Source organism: Cupressus sempervirens, chromosome 8 (assembly GCF_028749045.1).
Source record: "Cupressus sempervirens isolate cs-2001-9-10 chromosome 8, ASM2874904v1, whole genome shotgun sequence".
Classification (NCBI taxonomy): domain Eukaryota; kingdom Viridiplantae; phylum Streptophyta; class Pinopsida; order Cupressales; family Cupressaceae; genus Cupressus; species Cupressus sempervirens.
Window position 1 is genome coordinate 190,855,898 of NC_143125.1, and position 18,710 is coordinate 190,874,607.

The 18,710-nt window shown below is 33.3% G+C and overlaps 1 protein-coding gene across 1 annotated transcript in view; it reads right to left on the reverse strand.

Moving 5' to 3' along the window:
• Positions 1 to 5,681, reverse strand: part of LOC149542170 (uncharacterized) — a 90,803-nt gene extending 85,122 nt beyond the window's left edge. Inside the window, exon 1 of the mRNA XM_089797194.1 lies at positions 5,203 to 5,681. Within this exon, the coding sequence (XP_089653320.1) occupies positions 5,203 to 5,490 (288 nt within the window). The 5' untranslated portion in view covers positions 5,491 to 5,681. The remainder of the gene's footprint in view (positions 1 to 5,202) is intronic.
• Positions 5,682 to 18,710: the final 13,029 nt, after the last annotated feature.

An 18,710-nucleotide genomic window follows, 5' to 3' on the forward strand; every position in this document is an offset into this window, starting at 1 on the left:
GTGTCTATCTTTTGATAGGTCTACCTGATGGGAGGGATGATGCAGATTTTGAGTTTGAAGATTCTCAACCTGAATTTCCTCCAGATGATGGTAATCTTCCACCTGTTGAACTTGTTCCTAATCTAGTACCGATTCTAGTTCCTACATTCGATGTTGGTTCTTCTACTATCCAATCTAAATGGTGGGCTAAGACTATTGGTGATCTTCATCATGATGAGGTTATTAAGGGTAGATCATCCATAAACAAGAGCATACAGTTATAATTTTCCTCTCATGGCCAACATTCACAAGGTTTATGATCCTCAAACATATATAGAGGCTAAAGGGATACCTGAGTGGGAAAAGCCTATGGAAGTCAAATATCAGAGTCTTTAGAAGAATCGCACTTGGGTCCTTTCTGATCTTCCTTCAAGGAAGAAGCCCATTAGCTGCAAATGGGTGTATAAGGTGAAATACAAAGCTGAAAGAACCCTTGACAAGTACAAAGCTCGTCTCTTTGCTAGGGGTTCTCACAAAAGGAAGGCATTTACTATGAGGAGATTTTTGCTCCTACAGCCAAGATGAGTACCATTCGGCTTGTCCTTGCCTCAGCAACCCAATTTGGTTGGAAAGTTCATCAAATGGATGTTACGAATGCTTTCCTCAACAGTGAGTTGAAGGAAGAAGCCTATATGACTCAACTTCCAGGGTTCAAGGTTGTCGATCAAAAACACAAGGTGTGCAGACTGGTAAACACACTATATGACCTGAAACAGGCTCCTCGGTCTTGATACATCAAGACTAATAAGTATCTCACAGATCAAGGCTATCAAAGATGTCCATCTAATCCTAATTTGTATGTCAAAGAGGTTGTTAATGAGATTTTTCCAGTTGTTGTCTATGTTGATGACCTAACCATTACTGGCAACTCAGAATAGTTGATTGGTGAGCTCAGCTCATTTAACATGACAAATCTAGGACTTCTTCATTATTGTTTAGTTGTTGAGGTTTGGCAAACAGAGAGCAGTATCTTCATCTCCCAGTCCAAGTATGCTCGAAGTCTTCTGGATAATTTTTTAATGCAAGATTGCAAACCTACCTCCTCACCCATGGGAAAAGGGCCTAAGTTGTCTGCTAGGTTTGATTCACCTGTAGTAGATGAATCATTGTTCAGGCAACTAGAGGGTAGTCTCATCTATCTTACTACTACTAGACTTGGCCTCAGTTTTGCAGTGAGCTACATTTCACACTTTATGACAGCCCCCATGGCTAATCATTGGGTAGCAATGAAGTGTGTGTTGCGTTATGTAAAGGGCACTTTGATTTTGGACTCTTGTACACTCGGAGTCATGAGCCTATACATAAATTGAGATTGGGCACATTCAATTGATGATAGAAAACCCAACATCTAGGTATGTGTTCAATTTGGGATCTGGTGTAGTCGCACGGACTAGTAATAAGCAACAAGTTGTGGCTCTCTCCTCGACAAAAGCAAAGTACTGTGGAGCTTTAAAGCAACTTGTGAGGCAGTTTGGCTTCGATAGATGCTTGCAGATATGCAGATATCTCAAGCAAGTCTCACTTCTTTGTTTTTGTGATAATCAAGGTGTTCTCAAACCTGCCAAGAATCCAATTTTCCATGAAAGAACCAAGCATGTGGAAACTCATTGTCACTTCATTCGACAGCTTGTTGAGGACAGATCTATTCAGTTATTGTATGTTCCCACAATGGATCAAACAACAGATATCCTCACCAAGCCCCTCAATCCAAATAAGATTGTGAAATTCAAGGGCTCTATTGGTGTTGTTGATTGATTGAACATTAAGGGAAGTTATTAAAATAATGTTTTATTATTTATTAAAAGCTCAATAATTCTATGGGCCCTACAAAGTTTTAAGGAAAATTAGTGAGGTAGCCTATGAACTAGAGTTGCCTGAGAACAACAGAATCTTGTATGTATCACGATTAAATAAGGTCCTTCAACAACAAATTACTCCATGTGAAGAATTACCTCTGATGGATGATGAAGGCAAACTCATCCTAGAACCAGAAAGAGTCTTTAACATGAGAGAAAAGAAGTTGAGAAATAAAACCATTCTCAAATACCTGGTTAAATGGAAAGGCCTATAGGAGGAAGATGCAACTTGAGGAGCAGAGATTTTGAGCACCCAAACCTTAAGCTATGTTACCCCAGGTTTCAGAGACGGGGGGACATGGGGACGGGGGAACGAGTTTTCGAGACGGATTTTTTTTCTCAGAGTCAGGGACGCCAGGGGACGGCAGTGGGAACAACTATATAAAAAGTAGGGAAAATTTAAAATATACAGAGAAATTTTAAATATTCCTATAAAAACATGGATAACGCATGCTTATATAAATTATAGAACCTTAACATATGATGTTTATGTAAAATAATTTAACTTTACAGTTCACATGAGAGTGGAAATCAAACAAATTATCAAAACTGAAACATTAATTTTATGGGACAGCCAAGGGAAAGGTTTCCGGAAGTTTCCGAGTTTCCGGGACGGGGGGACATGGGGACGAGGTCAATTTTTGCCGGAAACATGTCCCCAGGTAACATAGACCTTAAGTTGCTTGACAACAAGCAAATTTAGGAGCGGTATCCCCTATCTGTAATAAGATTCTTATTATTAATTGATATAAAGAAATAAAAGTATATTAATTAAATCAATGTTATTGTTTAATAAATAATTAAATAAATTAATATATCAATTATAAATATATAATTGGTTAAATGAATAATTAATAATTGACAAACAATATTCATAAATGAGCAATTATATAATATATTAAATATTTTAAATACTCATGAATAAAGTAATATAATAATATCATAACCCGATAATCAATATGAGTCGGAGACCTATAAGCTTAAACATAAGTATTATTCAGTAAACGTATACTAACTAACAATCATTATTCATTTATTTAGTATGATTTTTGTTGACATAAAATACAGACATGTCCTACCACGTTGGAGATAGATTACTGCAATTGGCATAGGCTTCGTGCCAATTTGAACAAACACAGCCGGTAGTGCTGATGGATCAAAGGAAGGTCACAACTGAAGCACCACCACAATACACACAAAAGATATTAAATGCCAAACACAGTGGGGGCAGAAGGCAATGAAGGAAATATTGAAAAGTAAGAACAGCAGAATATTGTTCAACCATATCATCACAGACGAAGAAATTAAGAAGAAAAAGAATATGAAAGAATAATCCAATATAATTATTAATATATATGTAATGAGACCTGAAAGTCCTATCCACGATATATATATATATATATATATATATATATATATATATATATATATATATATATATATATATATATATATATATATATATATATATATATATATATATATAATTGTATACTGTATTTCTAATCCTATTACTATTTGATTTATAGAAAGGAATTTGTTGTATGTTACCAAAGAGGGGTTTTGTACAAATCCAAGCAAATGGATCTTATCCCGAGGGAGGGTAGGGGTCAGCATTCTGTAAACCTTCGTGATACAGACTTGGACCTATCAACTTTGAGGGAATCCGTTGTTGATTTCTAGGCAACTCGGATAGCACCTACACCTTCCATCCTTAAGCCAAATAGTAATATGATTGGACATTTGGAACTATTGTTAAGAATATATTCTTAGGGCTCATAATGTTAAGTTCGGATTAAGTAATAGTCTGGTCCAACCTTACCAGGGGACATTACATGGCGTTCCAAGTTGTTATGCTTAATATAATTGATACTACAATCATAATTGATGTTGCAATATATTCTAATTCAATAGTTGATAATGTTTCAAAATCCTACTTCTTGCTTGACCAAGCAACCAACCAGAAGCCAAGGAATTAAGCTTCACCACTAGCACTCCACCGGTTATCCAAACATCCAGCCCAATCTACATAAGTTGTCAGAGTGACATCTGAATATTTTGGATACATTAATCCAAACTCTTTTGTACCATTTAAATATTTAAAAATCCTTTTTCACTTCCATAACAAGTGACGCTTTCAGTTCTTGTGAAAATCTGGCTGCTAAGCATACAACATGCATGATATCTGGTCCAGTAGCAGTCAAATACAATAGTCCTCAAATCAGTGATCTGTACTTGCATCAGTTTTCGGTTAATCATCTTCCATAGTCAACTTACATCTTGTAAACAGAGGAGTGCAAACTGGTTTAGGATTCTCCAAACCAAACTTCTTCAACAATTATACCAATATAAATGATACTATAATTTGAGGACATTTATGAGAAACTAATGCACAACATTAAGAAAAGTGCGGGAATGTTGAAAAATCAGTAAATTTCCATACTAATTTACTGATAAAATTAGGGATTCATGGGGAGATCTTGGGTGGCATTCCAAGTTATTATGTTTATGTTTTCCAGTTATACCAAAATTAAACTAGAAAAATTATCAGTCAGATGCCCTATTTACCAACCTAAGAGTAGAAACTCAGAAATTGAATAAGAAAGTGTGGAGGTGAGATACTACTAGCAAAACTGTTGTGTCTACTCAAAAAGAGAGTCCTGTGGGAGCAGTAGATGTTGTGCAAATTAAGGTAGTAGGGTCAAGCAAAGATCCTGCTAATTAGATGATAAAGAAATCACGTTGAAAGCCCCAAATGAAAGCATAACTTTCAGAATTTGTTACTTATTTTGACATGTGAATGAAAAGTCTTGCCAGCCTGTGAAGAAATCAGCAGTTGTAGGTCATGCAGCTAGCATCTGGATGCTGAACAGACAGATTGGAAGCTCCATTTTGTTCAGTTCTGAAATCCGGAAATTAAGCAGGTCCAGGTCCATTGAGATCGCTACGGTGAACGCTTGACCACTAGATGGGCTAGTCTTTAGAAGGGAATACCCTAACTTTTGCTTTGGGCTAGCTGGTAAATCATAAGGACGCTGTGATTTGCTTCCGGCCAAAAACGCATTTGCCAATTAACATGTTTTCAGAAAATCACCCAAACCTTTCCCATAAAATTATTAGCCTTATCAAAATGTAGAGGTAAAAGAAATGTTTTCTACAGCATTCGCCTGCTTTTGTTTTTGGTTCACAAAAATCGGCTCGCACCCTATGCTTGGGAAAATTTAAAAAATCCACTTATTATAAACCTTGTCCCAGACTTAATTAACTTTTGTTATCAAAAAAAAGAATTAAAGAATGTAAAGCTTACCTGCTTGGAGCAGAATGCCTGGTGCCAAGATTGCCAGGGGTATGCTGGAGGATGGCTTAATCTCTTACTGTCGCCGTAATGTCTATATTTGAGAGATGAATTGTGTAAAATGAAAAGAGGGTACCATAAATGGTCCGCAAGTGATGCTGTGTGAAGCCTTCTGTTGCAGCAGGCCAAGCGTCCAAGATCCGTAGCATTTAGAAGGGGCAAAATCCTCGCCTGAAGTAAAACGTCGGTAAGCTCTTCCAGGTGAGAAAAACAAAGAACATCAGTGTTTGCAACCTCCATTCGGCTATCGAATCTTCCGTTCGATCAATACGAATGCCCGAGTTTATAAATATTACAGAAAGACTGTTTTGATTGCACATTTAGAAATATTTCATTTCTTCTGGAGTTGGAAGGGACTCGTGGTGAATTTTTTTTTTTATATTAAAACAAGCAACGCAAGCGTCAAAGTTCCTGTATAATGCTTTTAGATTCAAATGAAAAAATATTTGGAAGTATAAAAATAAATAATTAATAATAAAAATTATATATTTATTTATATGGATTGATTATTACTATTGAATTAAATGTAATCTTAAATACATTCAATAGGTGAATTTTGATAAATGAATTTTTTTTCAAGAAATTACGAGCACATTAGATTTTTCATGCAAGATACTTTAAAAAATGTTAGAAATGCTTCTAAGAAGATATTTATTTACATAGTAAGAATTTGATTTTAGGTTTGGAAATAGCTAACCTATTTTGATGAAAAAGGCCATCCATGGAACTTCATTTGACAAAAACATTCTTTAATGACTCTCCTTTGTGACCAATTCTAATTCATATGATTTTGGAATATGGGTGACTATTATATAGATAGTTTTTCCTACATTAGATGATCAAAAAAATAGTACTATTATAAATTAAATTAATATTACTTATTTACTATAATTATTTAATTTAACAATCAAATTATCAAAACTTATTTTATAACTATATCACACAAATAATTAGATTTTATGTTATAGCAGTCAGATTTTATGTTATAACTTATGTTATAGCAGTCAGCATTGTATTGCTGTTATTTATTTGTAAATGTTTATTTTTATTAATAAAATGCTTCTTTCAATAAATAAATAAACTATATCACACAAATAAATAGATTTTAATACATTTCTAAAATGTTAATAATTTTTACTTTATCAATTATAAAGTTATTTTATTTAACATTCTTTAAATTACCCTCTAGACAGAATTAAAAAAATGATAGTTAAAAAGATTATTTGATGTGGCTCTGGAGATGTATTTATGCATATGAATACGGGATTGAGCCATAATGGCAGCTGGATTATTCGCGATTAGCATTCTATTCATAAATTAAAAGTGCGCTGAGTTTTAAAATGTATGCTTGTCCTTTTCAACCTCACTGACTTAGACAAATCGTAATTAATACAGAACAACGATTTCATTTATTAAGATTGGCGAACATAAATGATATTTAGTATTGTTTAAAGTGATGTGATATATTTTTTGAATTAAAGTTGTAGAATTTGATTTTTTCATTGCAATTTTCTATAATAACCAATAGAACTATAGATAATTTGTATTATTAAATTCTGATAAATATATGGAAATTCTCAAACTATATTATATGTAAACAAGTTTAAAAATCTTGAAATTTGATTGGACAAAAAGAAATATAAGTGCATTAAATGAAAACAATAGTTACCTGCCGAAGGCAAGAACTAAAACTATATATCCGACTTAAAATATCGTTGAGAGTATTTGATGATGCTTAGTGGTAATATATGTTGTACATAGTTTTTTATGTGGTTTATGCATAATATTCGTATAATATAGATCTTCTAGCTTTCCATCTTTCACCTATATTTAAAAATGAAGACATCAAATTCCTTATACACTCTTCTTCCATATGATAAGAAATGGAATTATCTATAAATCTATATAAGATTGTCAGATGGTCTATTAATTTGTATCTGTATTTATGTTGTATTATTATGATCTCGTGATGATAATGATAACTCCATTAAGTTCTAGGGGCCCTTTCAGTTGTGTTGGTGGATCTGAACCTACAAGTTTTAATCAATCAACTAGAATACATGTTAAAAATGAGCTATCGACAAAATTTACAACAAGCATAGTTGAAAAATTATTTTTGATGACAGAAGTAGATGGTTTGTCTACAACTAACCTTAGTGTTGAAGATTGCCACAAACCTTGCGGCCCCCTAGCATGTTGCATAGGCGGACATTGCACCAAAAAATAACTCCAAATTGAGGCTTAGAACAACTACTATGAACAAAAAAGCACGAGAATAAGCCAACACATATGCAAAGGCAATTGATTGAGTTATTGTTGACCAAGCCCAAGATTTTCAAGTCAATCTAAATGTCTCAAGAACACCATTCATGATATCCTCTCCTCATGCCAAATCTACCAAAACACAATAGGATTCGACGAATTTGGACAAATCTAAAGATAACAAGAAAGGCAAATCCATTCCTTCACCTTCCTAACAATATCCTAGATGTTATTTCTAACTCCAAAATAATTTTATTTTTTATTAAAGGGATTCTCTCAAAACAATAAATTATAAAGGTGGCAGAGATAGTTGGGAGTCTAAGGGTTGGCTCATTAAATCATTGGCATTGGCTAATCTCCAAACAAAATGCACCAAAGACCAAAAAAATAAAATCAAACATGATTCTTTTTCAGATTCACAAAAATAAAGCAAAATTTTCTCAAAAAAATTGTTGTTTTCGATCATAAAATATATAGATCATGAAGATCATGAAGTTGAAATTTTCAAAAAAAGTCATTGCGTTTTTGTTTTTTTTAAATTTAGTCAATGGTGCAAATTCTAGGAAGGATAGCCGGTTCCAGAATCATTTGGGGGGCTAATATGAGTTATATTTCATATATCTTTGTTGATCCAAACCATGCTAAAACAATCTTGCAATTTGATTCGTGGATAGATTGTGGTCAAATTTGCTATGTTCAAGCATGAGATATTGACTTCATCTAGAAGGAACTACTAAGTCCAAGTACCCAATGTGGGTCAAACTTCCTTTTCTTCACCTAGCTTTCAAATTATTTCTACATTACATAGCCTCCCAACTTGGAAGAGTATTATGGTCTAAGAAAAACTCAGATAAATGGTCTAGCCTCAAAATCAAACCTAAAGTTTATTGTTGAAATGGACCATACTCATGATCTTCCTAATTATATCAAACTTGTTGGGTAAGGCTTTGAATTCGAGCAAAATTTGCACTACCCCAACAAGACCAATGTTTATTTTTATTGTCATCAAGAGGGCCATCTAAATCAATATTATTTTACTCGTGAACCTCACAATGCAATTCCCACTAACACTCTTGTTCCCAACCACTCTTATTAACACTCTAATTTCCCCCACCAATAACTCATCCAATGATGCTCCCTTGTAGCCTTCTAAGAATCATTCCAACCCTCTTTCTCCCATAGATATTGATCCCTCTTTTGATAGTTTTTGTTCCACTCCCTCGTCTTCTCCAACCCCTTCTTCTAAATCCCAAGAATCAAAGTCATTTAAAGAAGCACTCCCATCCCCAACTCTAGAGTTCCTACAAGATGAAAGGATACCCTATCTCCTACAAATATCACATTATTTCAACTCCTTCTTCCTAAGTTGTTGTCATGGCCTAATTATGCTCTACTTCACCTATACATTCTAACTATTATATTAGTCTTAATTTTTTTCTTAGTTCTGATGAAAAAATTGGAACCTTGTTTCTTATGGAGGAAGATCCTCCCATTGTTTCCCAACCCTAAAATGTTTCAATCTTGAAATGTTAGGGGGTTGACTCTCCCCATTTAGAAATCTAACTAACACAATGGCATTATGCTTCAATAATTCAAAAGTGGCAATATTCACTTGTAAGCAACCCTAACTTCCATTTGGAAGAAGGCTTGGTTCCAGCATACTAAACACTCTAAAGGAGTGGAGGTGTTATTTTGAGCCTTTCCCATAAGATTTTTAAACATATTATTTGCTTTGACATAAATACTTATAATTGTTGAGTCTGGGTCTCCATTATGATTCAAGATATCATCTATGGCTTTTGTTATATTGATGCTCCCAACTGCCCTACTAATGGAATTCTCCTATGGGATTAGTTATGCCTCAACCAATTCCTAGCTGTTATATTTATGCTCCCAACTACCCTACTAATGGAATTCTCTGATGGGATTAGTTATGCCTCAACTAATCCCCAACTAAATGGTCTATAGGTGGTGACTTTAATATGGTGGAACATTTTGCAAACCATAGTAGGAATAACAATGTCAACCTTTCTCATAAAGAATTTGAATCATGGACTTTAGCTAGAAATGTCCTTGGTGTTTATTTATCCCATCATTGCCAAATTTAGGCTTCAAAAAGAAAATTGGCTTACTTGGCATAAATGTAGGAATGAGTATTTAAGGAAAATGAGATGCCTTGATCAATTTTACATTTCTTATAATTGTCAAATTCTCCCCTTCTCTATTACTTTGCATGCTTAGTTGGACCTTGTTGCTACACTTTCAGACCATCTTCATATTATTACTACCATTTCCTTTTCCAACTCAAGCTCACTTATTTCAAACCTTCCTTTTAATCTTAAGATCTCCTACCTAAAGCAATATGATTGTATTGACAATCTCCTTATTATTTGGAAATCTAAACCTAAACTCCAACAAGGCCATTAGATTGCTTTGTGGGAAACAACCATCACTTCTACACTGGTCAAAGAGTTATTGTCAAATTTAGAAGACTTGTAAAGTCACTTGGAAGTCAGTTGTGCTCAAAGTAAACCCTCCTTACTATCAATTCTTCCAATATAACAAGTCAATAACAAGTGGTTCAGCTGAAAATTTTCCCATGTAAATTTGAAGCTTGCAAGAACAAAAGTGACCAATTTTTTGTTTGTCTTCAATGACTTAAAGAGGATCATAGAGGTTCAAAATTATTCTTCCACTTCTTTTCATATAAACCTCCCAAAAAAGAACATAGTTATGCCATCGAGAGCTCTAAAGGATCAATAAAAACTCAACACTCCATAATCATTTAAGTCTTATATGAGTATTGTAAAGTCCTTTTCATCGATGATTTTATTAGATTTTCCCTTCTAAATATTTTGGAAGAGAACTTTTCGTATTGCATTGCTCATAAATATAGGTCCATAATATAGTCCCTACCTTGATTGCCTCCTTACTATGGAAAATTTAGACAAGGCCCTTTCTAGTATGCCTTTAGAGATAAATACCTAGGGTTGATGGTCTTCCAATTTAAATTTACAAAGATATGTGGTTATAAATTTGAAAGCACTTCTATTATGTATACATCGAAATAGTTCCTTGTAGGTGCCTTTGTAAATCAAGGAATAATTAAGCTCATAACAAAAGGAAATGAACAAGACTCAGTTAATGGTTGGAGGCCTACCACCCTTCTTAACACTTCTTACAATATAAGAGTCAAAGCCTCCATGCAGACTCAAAAATAATCGCTCAATATATTATTATACCTTAATAGACTACATTCCCTAGAGGTAGATTCATTTTGGACAATATTCTGCTACCTTGAGATATTAATGAGTCCACATAGCAAACAACTCAAGATGCCCTAATCATAAACTTATATTTTGACAAGGCTTATTATCATAGCTATTTTCCTTAATTTTTAATACTCTTAAGTAGTTGATTTTTGGCCTTATGTTTTTTTTTTTTAAATGTTCTTCACAAATGCTAATGTTAATTTTTTAGTCAATGGTTCTTCATCCCCTAAATCTCCTCTATAAAGGCTCACATGTCAAGGTTGTTTGATGGCTCCTCTTCTTTATGTTCTAGTTGTAGATGCTTTAGGATACCTTTTTAGCATGCCATTTCCACCAATCTCATCAAAGGTGTCCCTTTTCCAAGAGGCTCATTTGTCTTAACTCAATCTTTATCGATGATATTATATCATTCATATAAATCTCAACTTCAACAATTTCAAACAAATTAGATGTAGTAGATATGTTTTTCATAATACAAGGCTCAAAATTGGTTAAGAATAAGATGAAATTCCTCATGACTCAACCTATTGCTTCCCCTCCTTGGATTCCTAAGGATCAAAGAGAAGTTAAACATGGTTCTATCACTAGATCATTCAGAGTTCCCTTTTTCATTGGAGTATCTCTTAAGGATGTATGGAGTTGGTTATGACCAAAATAATAAATAAGTTTTTTTCCCTAGTCCAACTAATTTCATTCAATGACAAGATGTATTCAATTTGCCAACAAGATTCTTCTTGCTAGTCATGTATGTATTTTGTCTTGTTAGCTTCCTTCCAAGACTTGCTATAAAGTTTACCAAGCTAATTAGGAACTTCGTTTGGGAAAAATGAGACAACAAAAAGGGCTCCCCTACTATATCTTGGTTATTGTATTCAACCAAAAGATAAAGGAGGGTTGGTTGCTATATACCCTTTTATACAAGGGATTTGTCTTACTACGAATTGGTTGGTTAGAGCTATGGAAGAAATTATCCTTGGAAGCAATTACTTAGGCACTTTATCTATACTGATACAAAAGGAGGCCCTTGGAAATCAGTTGGTTCGAGGAATAATTTTTTAAGGCCCCTTATTTTAAAATACATGGATTGTCACCATTTAACACTATTTGGAGGTCTTGGGAATTTACTTCAAAAAACTTATTCAATTTGACAAATCTCCTAGATGTGGCTTGAGTTCTGTAGGGTCTTCAATTTGGTGGAATATATTGATTTAGCTTGGAAGTAAATCATTGGATCTCAAGGACAAAAGAATTTTCAAAAAAGGAATTTCAAACTTTTTAAGACCTTTGGCATCCCATGAGCTTTAATTGGAAGCTTTGGAAACTTCTTAAACTCCATTAAAACTTGGATCCTTTTAATGAACATATAATTGAGTGTATTCCACAACTTATTTTCCCTCATTTGTTTAGTCTTGTATCCATCCTTCATTACAAAAATGTTTGTTTGTGATTGGAGATGGGTTACTACATGTAGCCTTCATTCCTTCCCATTAAAGACCATTTATAGACAACTTCTACCCCCTCTTGCAACCTCTACCTTATTAAACTCATGTTGGAAATATAGGCTTCGTCAGGGTAAATGGAATAAACTCAGTCAACGCATTTGGAAATTAAGGTCAATTCTCAAGCCCAATTATTAGCTTGGAGGACCCTTCAGAAAAGCTTCCCATTTGCAAATATATCACCTTTATCTATCCTTCATCATATTGTTTATTTTGTAGTCACCCTTAATCCATTGAACATGCCTTTTGGTATTGCAGTCATTCTAAGAAATTGTGACATTCACTTTTATTGGGCATCTCCACTCTTTTTTCATTTAGATTATCTTAGAAAAGTGATCTCTCAAGGTCCTCTAAAGCCAAAAATATGATCACTCATACTTGTAGGCAATTAATGATTAAGCATATTTTGAATTTAAAAATGCCTGATCCTATTCTCCAACACTCAGTAGCCTAGCTCCATTAAGCTTCATCTAATCTGCTCTAATTTGAGTCTCCATGTGGCTCACTATCAATTCCTTTATACACACTAATTTTTTTATTGTCACCACTTTCCATAATCTTTGTGTCCAACTCCAAAGTTTGAAGACACTGCTTTGATTTCCAAGCACCCTTAAAAGGATATGTTGCCAATGTTTCCTCCATAAATCTCTTTCAAAATTTTTTTTGTTATGTTAATCAAATATTTATTTTCTCTTACACTAATTATTGTTGGTCTATTTCAAGCATGCAAGACAAACATTGGATTTATACCAGTAATTGGTGTTTAGTGGTGAAAATGGATGATGTTAATGAGTTTGTAATATAAACTATGTTTAGGTGAATTCATTCACTAACCATTTGCATGTGAACATTCAATACAAGAGAAGAGGGCTTTACAAAAATAACTCAAGTTATATTATAAAATCCCAAAGGGATAAAGGGATGCCAATGCTAAACTTTAATTATCTTGAGGAAAGGCACAAGCAAGTTCTCTTTCATGGAATGTCAGATTTGATTAAATATGTAAAAATGTAAATGCGTTGTTGAACTAATTGATTTAATAAGAAGTGTAAGATAGATCTAAGTGCTAAATGTAAGTAATCAGCCTAATTAAGATATGAGAATAGTTATAGAATAAAAACTAAAATGAATGATAAAGTACTCACCTTGAAATGTGTAGAGGAATATTTCTTTTATCTCTATAAATTGTGGATTTGAACTTGTGATAAAACTTCAGACTACAGATTCATGATCACAATATAAAACACACAAAATGTTATTTAAATTCTTAGGACCTGAGGAAGATGTTGACATGGTACAACATGTATAGGATGCTTTATGATGAATTTATCATGTTCTCAGCACACAATAGCAAAGTCTAGCCAACTTCTTTGAAAATGGTTTAGCGAAGAATTTTTTCATATCTGTGGTAGCAATTCTGTTATCCTGCTTGTGCACACAAAAGAACTTTTTTTTTTGTTATAGGTGGATGAAGGCTTGCTTGGTCAAGCCCTATATTAGCCTTGAAATTGAAATGTAAATGTGTAAAGAAAAGAAGACAAGTTTAAGTATTCACCTTACTCATGGAAAACCCTTATCAATAAGGATTTGTAATGCTCGTATGTTGTAGATGTTGAATTCACAACGAAGGATATAGGAAATCTCCACAAATGCAATGGATATTCTAAAACCACATCATGGAGCCATGGATTTAAATGTGCATCAATGAAGATGATGATGAATGCCTCTATGTAGATTTCCTCCCTTCATGGCTAGCAAAATGTTAGATCTTGAAGAGGAAATGCTCACAAAGGATCCTAGAATCTTCGATGCGTCGAATTCTTGATGGAAATTTTCTTTCTTGGATGCTTGAATGCTTAAATATAATATTTCTATAATCATTATGGATAGCTTATGTATGATTATGGATGTCAAAATGAGATGCTTAGGCTTCCTTTTATACTAGTTTTCAGGTGTAAAAACAAGGAAAGCTAACAAGACTACCTAATTATTAATTTTTTAACCTTGAGACAAAATTGGCCATAGGGTTCAAAATGCCCGGGGAACAAGTTGAACTAGGTTGACCTATTCTAGGATTGGCCCACTCAAAAATTGCACAGTGAAAGTGAGAGATATGAGGCAAAAAAGGAGGAATATATGATTGAGCACAAGTCCATCCATGGTTCATAAGGTTACTAAAGTATGGGAGCTAAAAGTTCTTAAATAGTGAGTTTGTCCAATTTAAGATGGTACAATTGGTTGACACAATTTCAATGTCTCATTACTCCAATTATATTTTACTTCATTTGTTCCAATTCGTTTATGCAATGCAACTTGTCTTTTCTCTCTATTGTAACTTATTTAACTATTTTGTTTTGTTACTATAACAAAAAAAATGGTTAATGGTGTGGATGCATGTGTTCATAATGTAAAGATCTTGTTTCAGTGAATGAATTTTTAAAATTTTCTAGCGTTCTTAACACAAATGTAAGTGTCCATGACTAGTTGTTATCTTAAACAACTATTTTGATTATGTGAAAAAAAAAACTTCTTTCAATAAAATTTATCAACAAATAAAACCATTAAAGTTTTTCACCAATAGCATGATTCATAAAAAAATTCCAAAAAATTGTAGAGTGGTAGTTGAATATAATTGATGATAGTAATCCAAAATTAAAAACTCTTAAACTTGGCATTATTGAAAAGATACAATGATTATAAAATTCAAAATTCATTAATAAAATTAATAGCATTGAAGTTCAAAACAACCATACAATGTCTAAAAATATTCCAACAATAGCTTCAAACTAAAGATCAGTCAATCCTATGGTTGAATACTCTTGTATGGACTCCTTTGCATTGAACTTTACCTCTACATTATACCTTTCAAATAAATTTGACTAGTGTATGTCAATTGTGGTGTTCACCTATACCAAATTGGTATTATAAGGTTTACCTGAGAAAGTAAAGATCTTGACCCTTAAGCCACAAGATTTATTACTTGAAAGATAATTTAGATTAGATTGTACATAGGTTGGAGGATGGCCATCGTTTTCATATTAAACTTCAAATCCATTTAAAATAATGATATATCGATTGGACTATTCATGCTTAATATTTCCAAATGGCGATACTGTTTCCACACAATGACAAAAAGACCTTCCCATACACATCCATATACTACATTTTCTCACTTAAAATAAAAATTGAACAGTTAGAACCCACCTTGTACTAGTTGAAAATGCCTTAAAAATGACAATAGTTTCTAAACTCCACCATGAGACTATTAGATCTATAATTTGGTACCATGCTCATAATGGCTCTTGACTCATATCTATGACCAATTCCCATCATCATCATGTCAAGTTGTTGGTTCTTAATAGTAAGATACCATTTTATAATTGTTTTATTATACCTTAGGAGTGTAATGTTGAACATATCCACTATATACCATACACTATTTGGATCAAGCATCTTGACTCTAGAAGAACTTGTGTTTTTCACCCAATGGTCTTCTATCTTGACCGTTATGGGATTTTCTCCTTTAATTCTTAAAGTTGTTTTCCCTCTATCTTTGGTTTTAACCCTAAATGCCATGTCCCCTGTGATGCACCTTTGGGATGCCTCATATTATATTGTGCTCTTGTTGCATTCCATGTATCAATCTTTTTGTGTTGGCATATTCATATCATTCTCAAGCGATAAACAACTCCGCCAAACATCTAGCTAATATTTATGACTATACCTCTTGAGCTAGAAATAAATAATTTCACTTGGTACCTTATCTACATTAGTTCTACTATGGTTATACTTATTTCCCCTCGTAATAAAACCATTCCAATAACATTGACATACAGGGAAATCCTTTCAAAATATTTCACCGTAATACTATTTTTAACTTGAAATAGTGATTATTTTAGGAGTGGTAAACAATCAACACATGATATTGTTACGTTCTCTTAACCATAGTTGGGAATCCCTAAAAAAACAATTATTTTGGGATCCCTAATCAAATTGATTTCATCCTAATTTTGTAAGTAATCGTACAATAGATTTGGAATGTTCTTGAAATGGAAGCTTTGAAGTGAGAAACTAAATCTTATACCTCATTATTGTTGATGCAGTACCCTTTTAATTCAATCACATAATTTAATATAATATCATGAAAATAAATAAAGGATATAACTCATAAAGGCATACATGCATGAAGTTTGTTTGAACTTGCCATAATGCTTAGATATGAAGAAGCGCTGAAGGATATTGTAGGATGAAATATTGCCTTGAATATTCATGGATGATGTGATAAATGTATTGGATTGATACAACATCTAAATAAATGAAGAATTCTCTTACATAGGGTTCAAGGTATTAAATGAAATAATTCAAGCCCCAAAGATTATAGAGAGACGCCTATATCTGCAAAATCTCATTTTGTAGGCCTTTATCTTAGTTTGTTTCCGATTACGTGTCTCCCTATCTTATTTCTTAAACAAACAAAGAGGACAAAATGGTGGGGTTTTTCTATATCTAACTCCACTTTTGGAATCAATAATAAAATTGAATTTAAATGGAAGCTTTAAGGTATGAAACTAAATCTTATACCTTTGATTTGTTGATGTGAAGCTCTTTGAATAAGATCACGTGTTGATATAATTTAATGTGACATGACATAGCAAAGATTAGTTATTAAGGTTTTTTAAACCTTTCATAGTACTTACATCATAAGAATACTAGAAGGATATGGTCAGATGAAGTATTTCCTTAAATACTTGTGCTTAATGTGATAAATGATTATGGATTGATGTGAAAGTGAAATGAAAGAATGTTATTATATAGAGTTCTTAATATATTTCATGAATCAAGGTGACCTCCGGTGGTCATATGCAGATACTAAGGTCAAGGAACAACTAATAGAAACCTGACACTAATATATTTAAAATTGGTTGGGAATTAGTGGGTCAAGGGTGCTTTAGGTGCCATTTACCCACCAAAATAGAGAAGACGAGTAGGAAATAAAGTGCATTGAATTTTAGAATAGCCATTTGAATCATTATGAAATCATAATACATTATATTTTCAAAATTTTATCCATAAATAGGTTTGGTAAGGGATAGAACACCACAGACTAAGCTAAGGACACAAAATGTGGTGCAAATTATACCATGTTATAATTTACAATGATACATTTCACCCCTGCTCTAATGGTAGTATAATTCTACATGTACATTGTGTGTGTGTGTGTGTGTGTGTGTGTGTGTGAGAGAGAGAGAGAGAGAGAGAGAGAGAGAGAGAGAGAGAGAGAGAGAGAGAGAGAGAGAGAGAGAGAGAGAGAGAGAGAGAGAGAGAGAGAGAGAGAGAGAGAGAGAGAGAGAGAGAGAGAGAGATTAGTAAGTTCAAAGGAACAATATCCCAACATAAGGATCTTAACTCATGCAACCATATTCAAGGATACATAAAATGGAGAAAAAAGAGATAAACAAAACAAAAAATTGAAAGCAACATGAAAGGTGTTAATGCTAAAAACAAAAAGCTCCAAGTTAACTACTTGAAGATATTTTAATAATCAGAGTGTCTTAATGACTAATATAATTCTTAGAATGTCATTGCAAGAGAGAAAGTGATTCGATATAAAGATTGAGAGAATATTGTCGGTGCTACAATTGTTGAGAACTTGATTGGAACAGTTGTTATAGTCTAATTGATGTCAAACCTATTGGTAAGACAAGTGTCAAACCTACTGGAGAGACATTCACTAACAGTGTAGATTCTCATATCATTTGATTAATGAAGAGGATTTGAAAAGAAGAGATCACGAGATGACCTAGTGAAAGGTTGAGCTGAGATGTGTAAGTGAGATGGAATTACAATGGGAATTTGATAAGTTAGTACTTGACAAGCTAATGTGTTGTTCAAATCAATATATGAAGTATAGGGGAGAGTTGAATGGATTTCAAAGTTGAAACAAGTCATAATGATAAGCCTGATCGAGTATCAGTGTTGCACAGTCAATGAAGGAGTTGAAGCAAAATATTAAGGAACATAAGCATTGATGAGCAAAACAATGTTGGCCGATTATCAGAGATTGTTGAGTGACAGAGATTGCCAAGTGATACTATTGACTAAGTTGAATAGTGATAATTGGGCGAGACATTGTAGTAGTGACCAATTGATCCAATGAAGTTCAATTAGAAGAACATAGTGATGATCGAGTGACAACAAAATATTAGTTTGTGAAAGAATCAAGATGTGTAGCCGACATAGTTGAAATCTTGGAATAAGCAAAACACGTTGACGATAAGGATTGATGAGTTGTATTATTTAATGAAAGGAAATGATTAGTTGAGCAATCAAAGGCTAATATTTGAGTGTATGTTTCTAGAAGTGTTGAGAAGAACAACAATAAGAAGGGGGACATATTCATTAAATGCTTTGGATCTGATTGTAAACC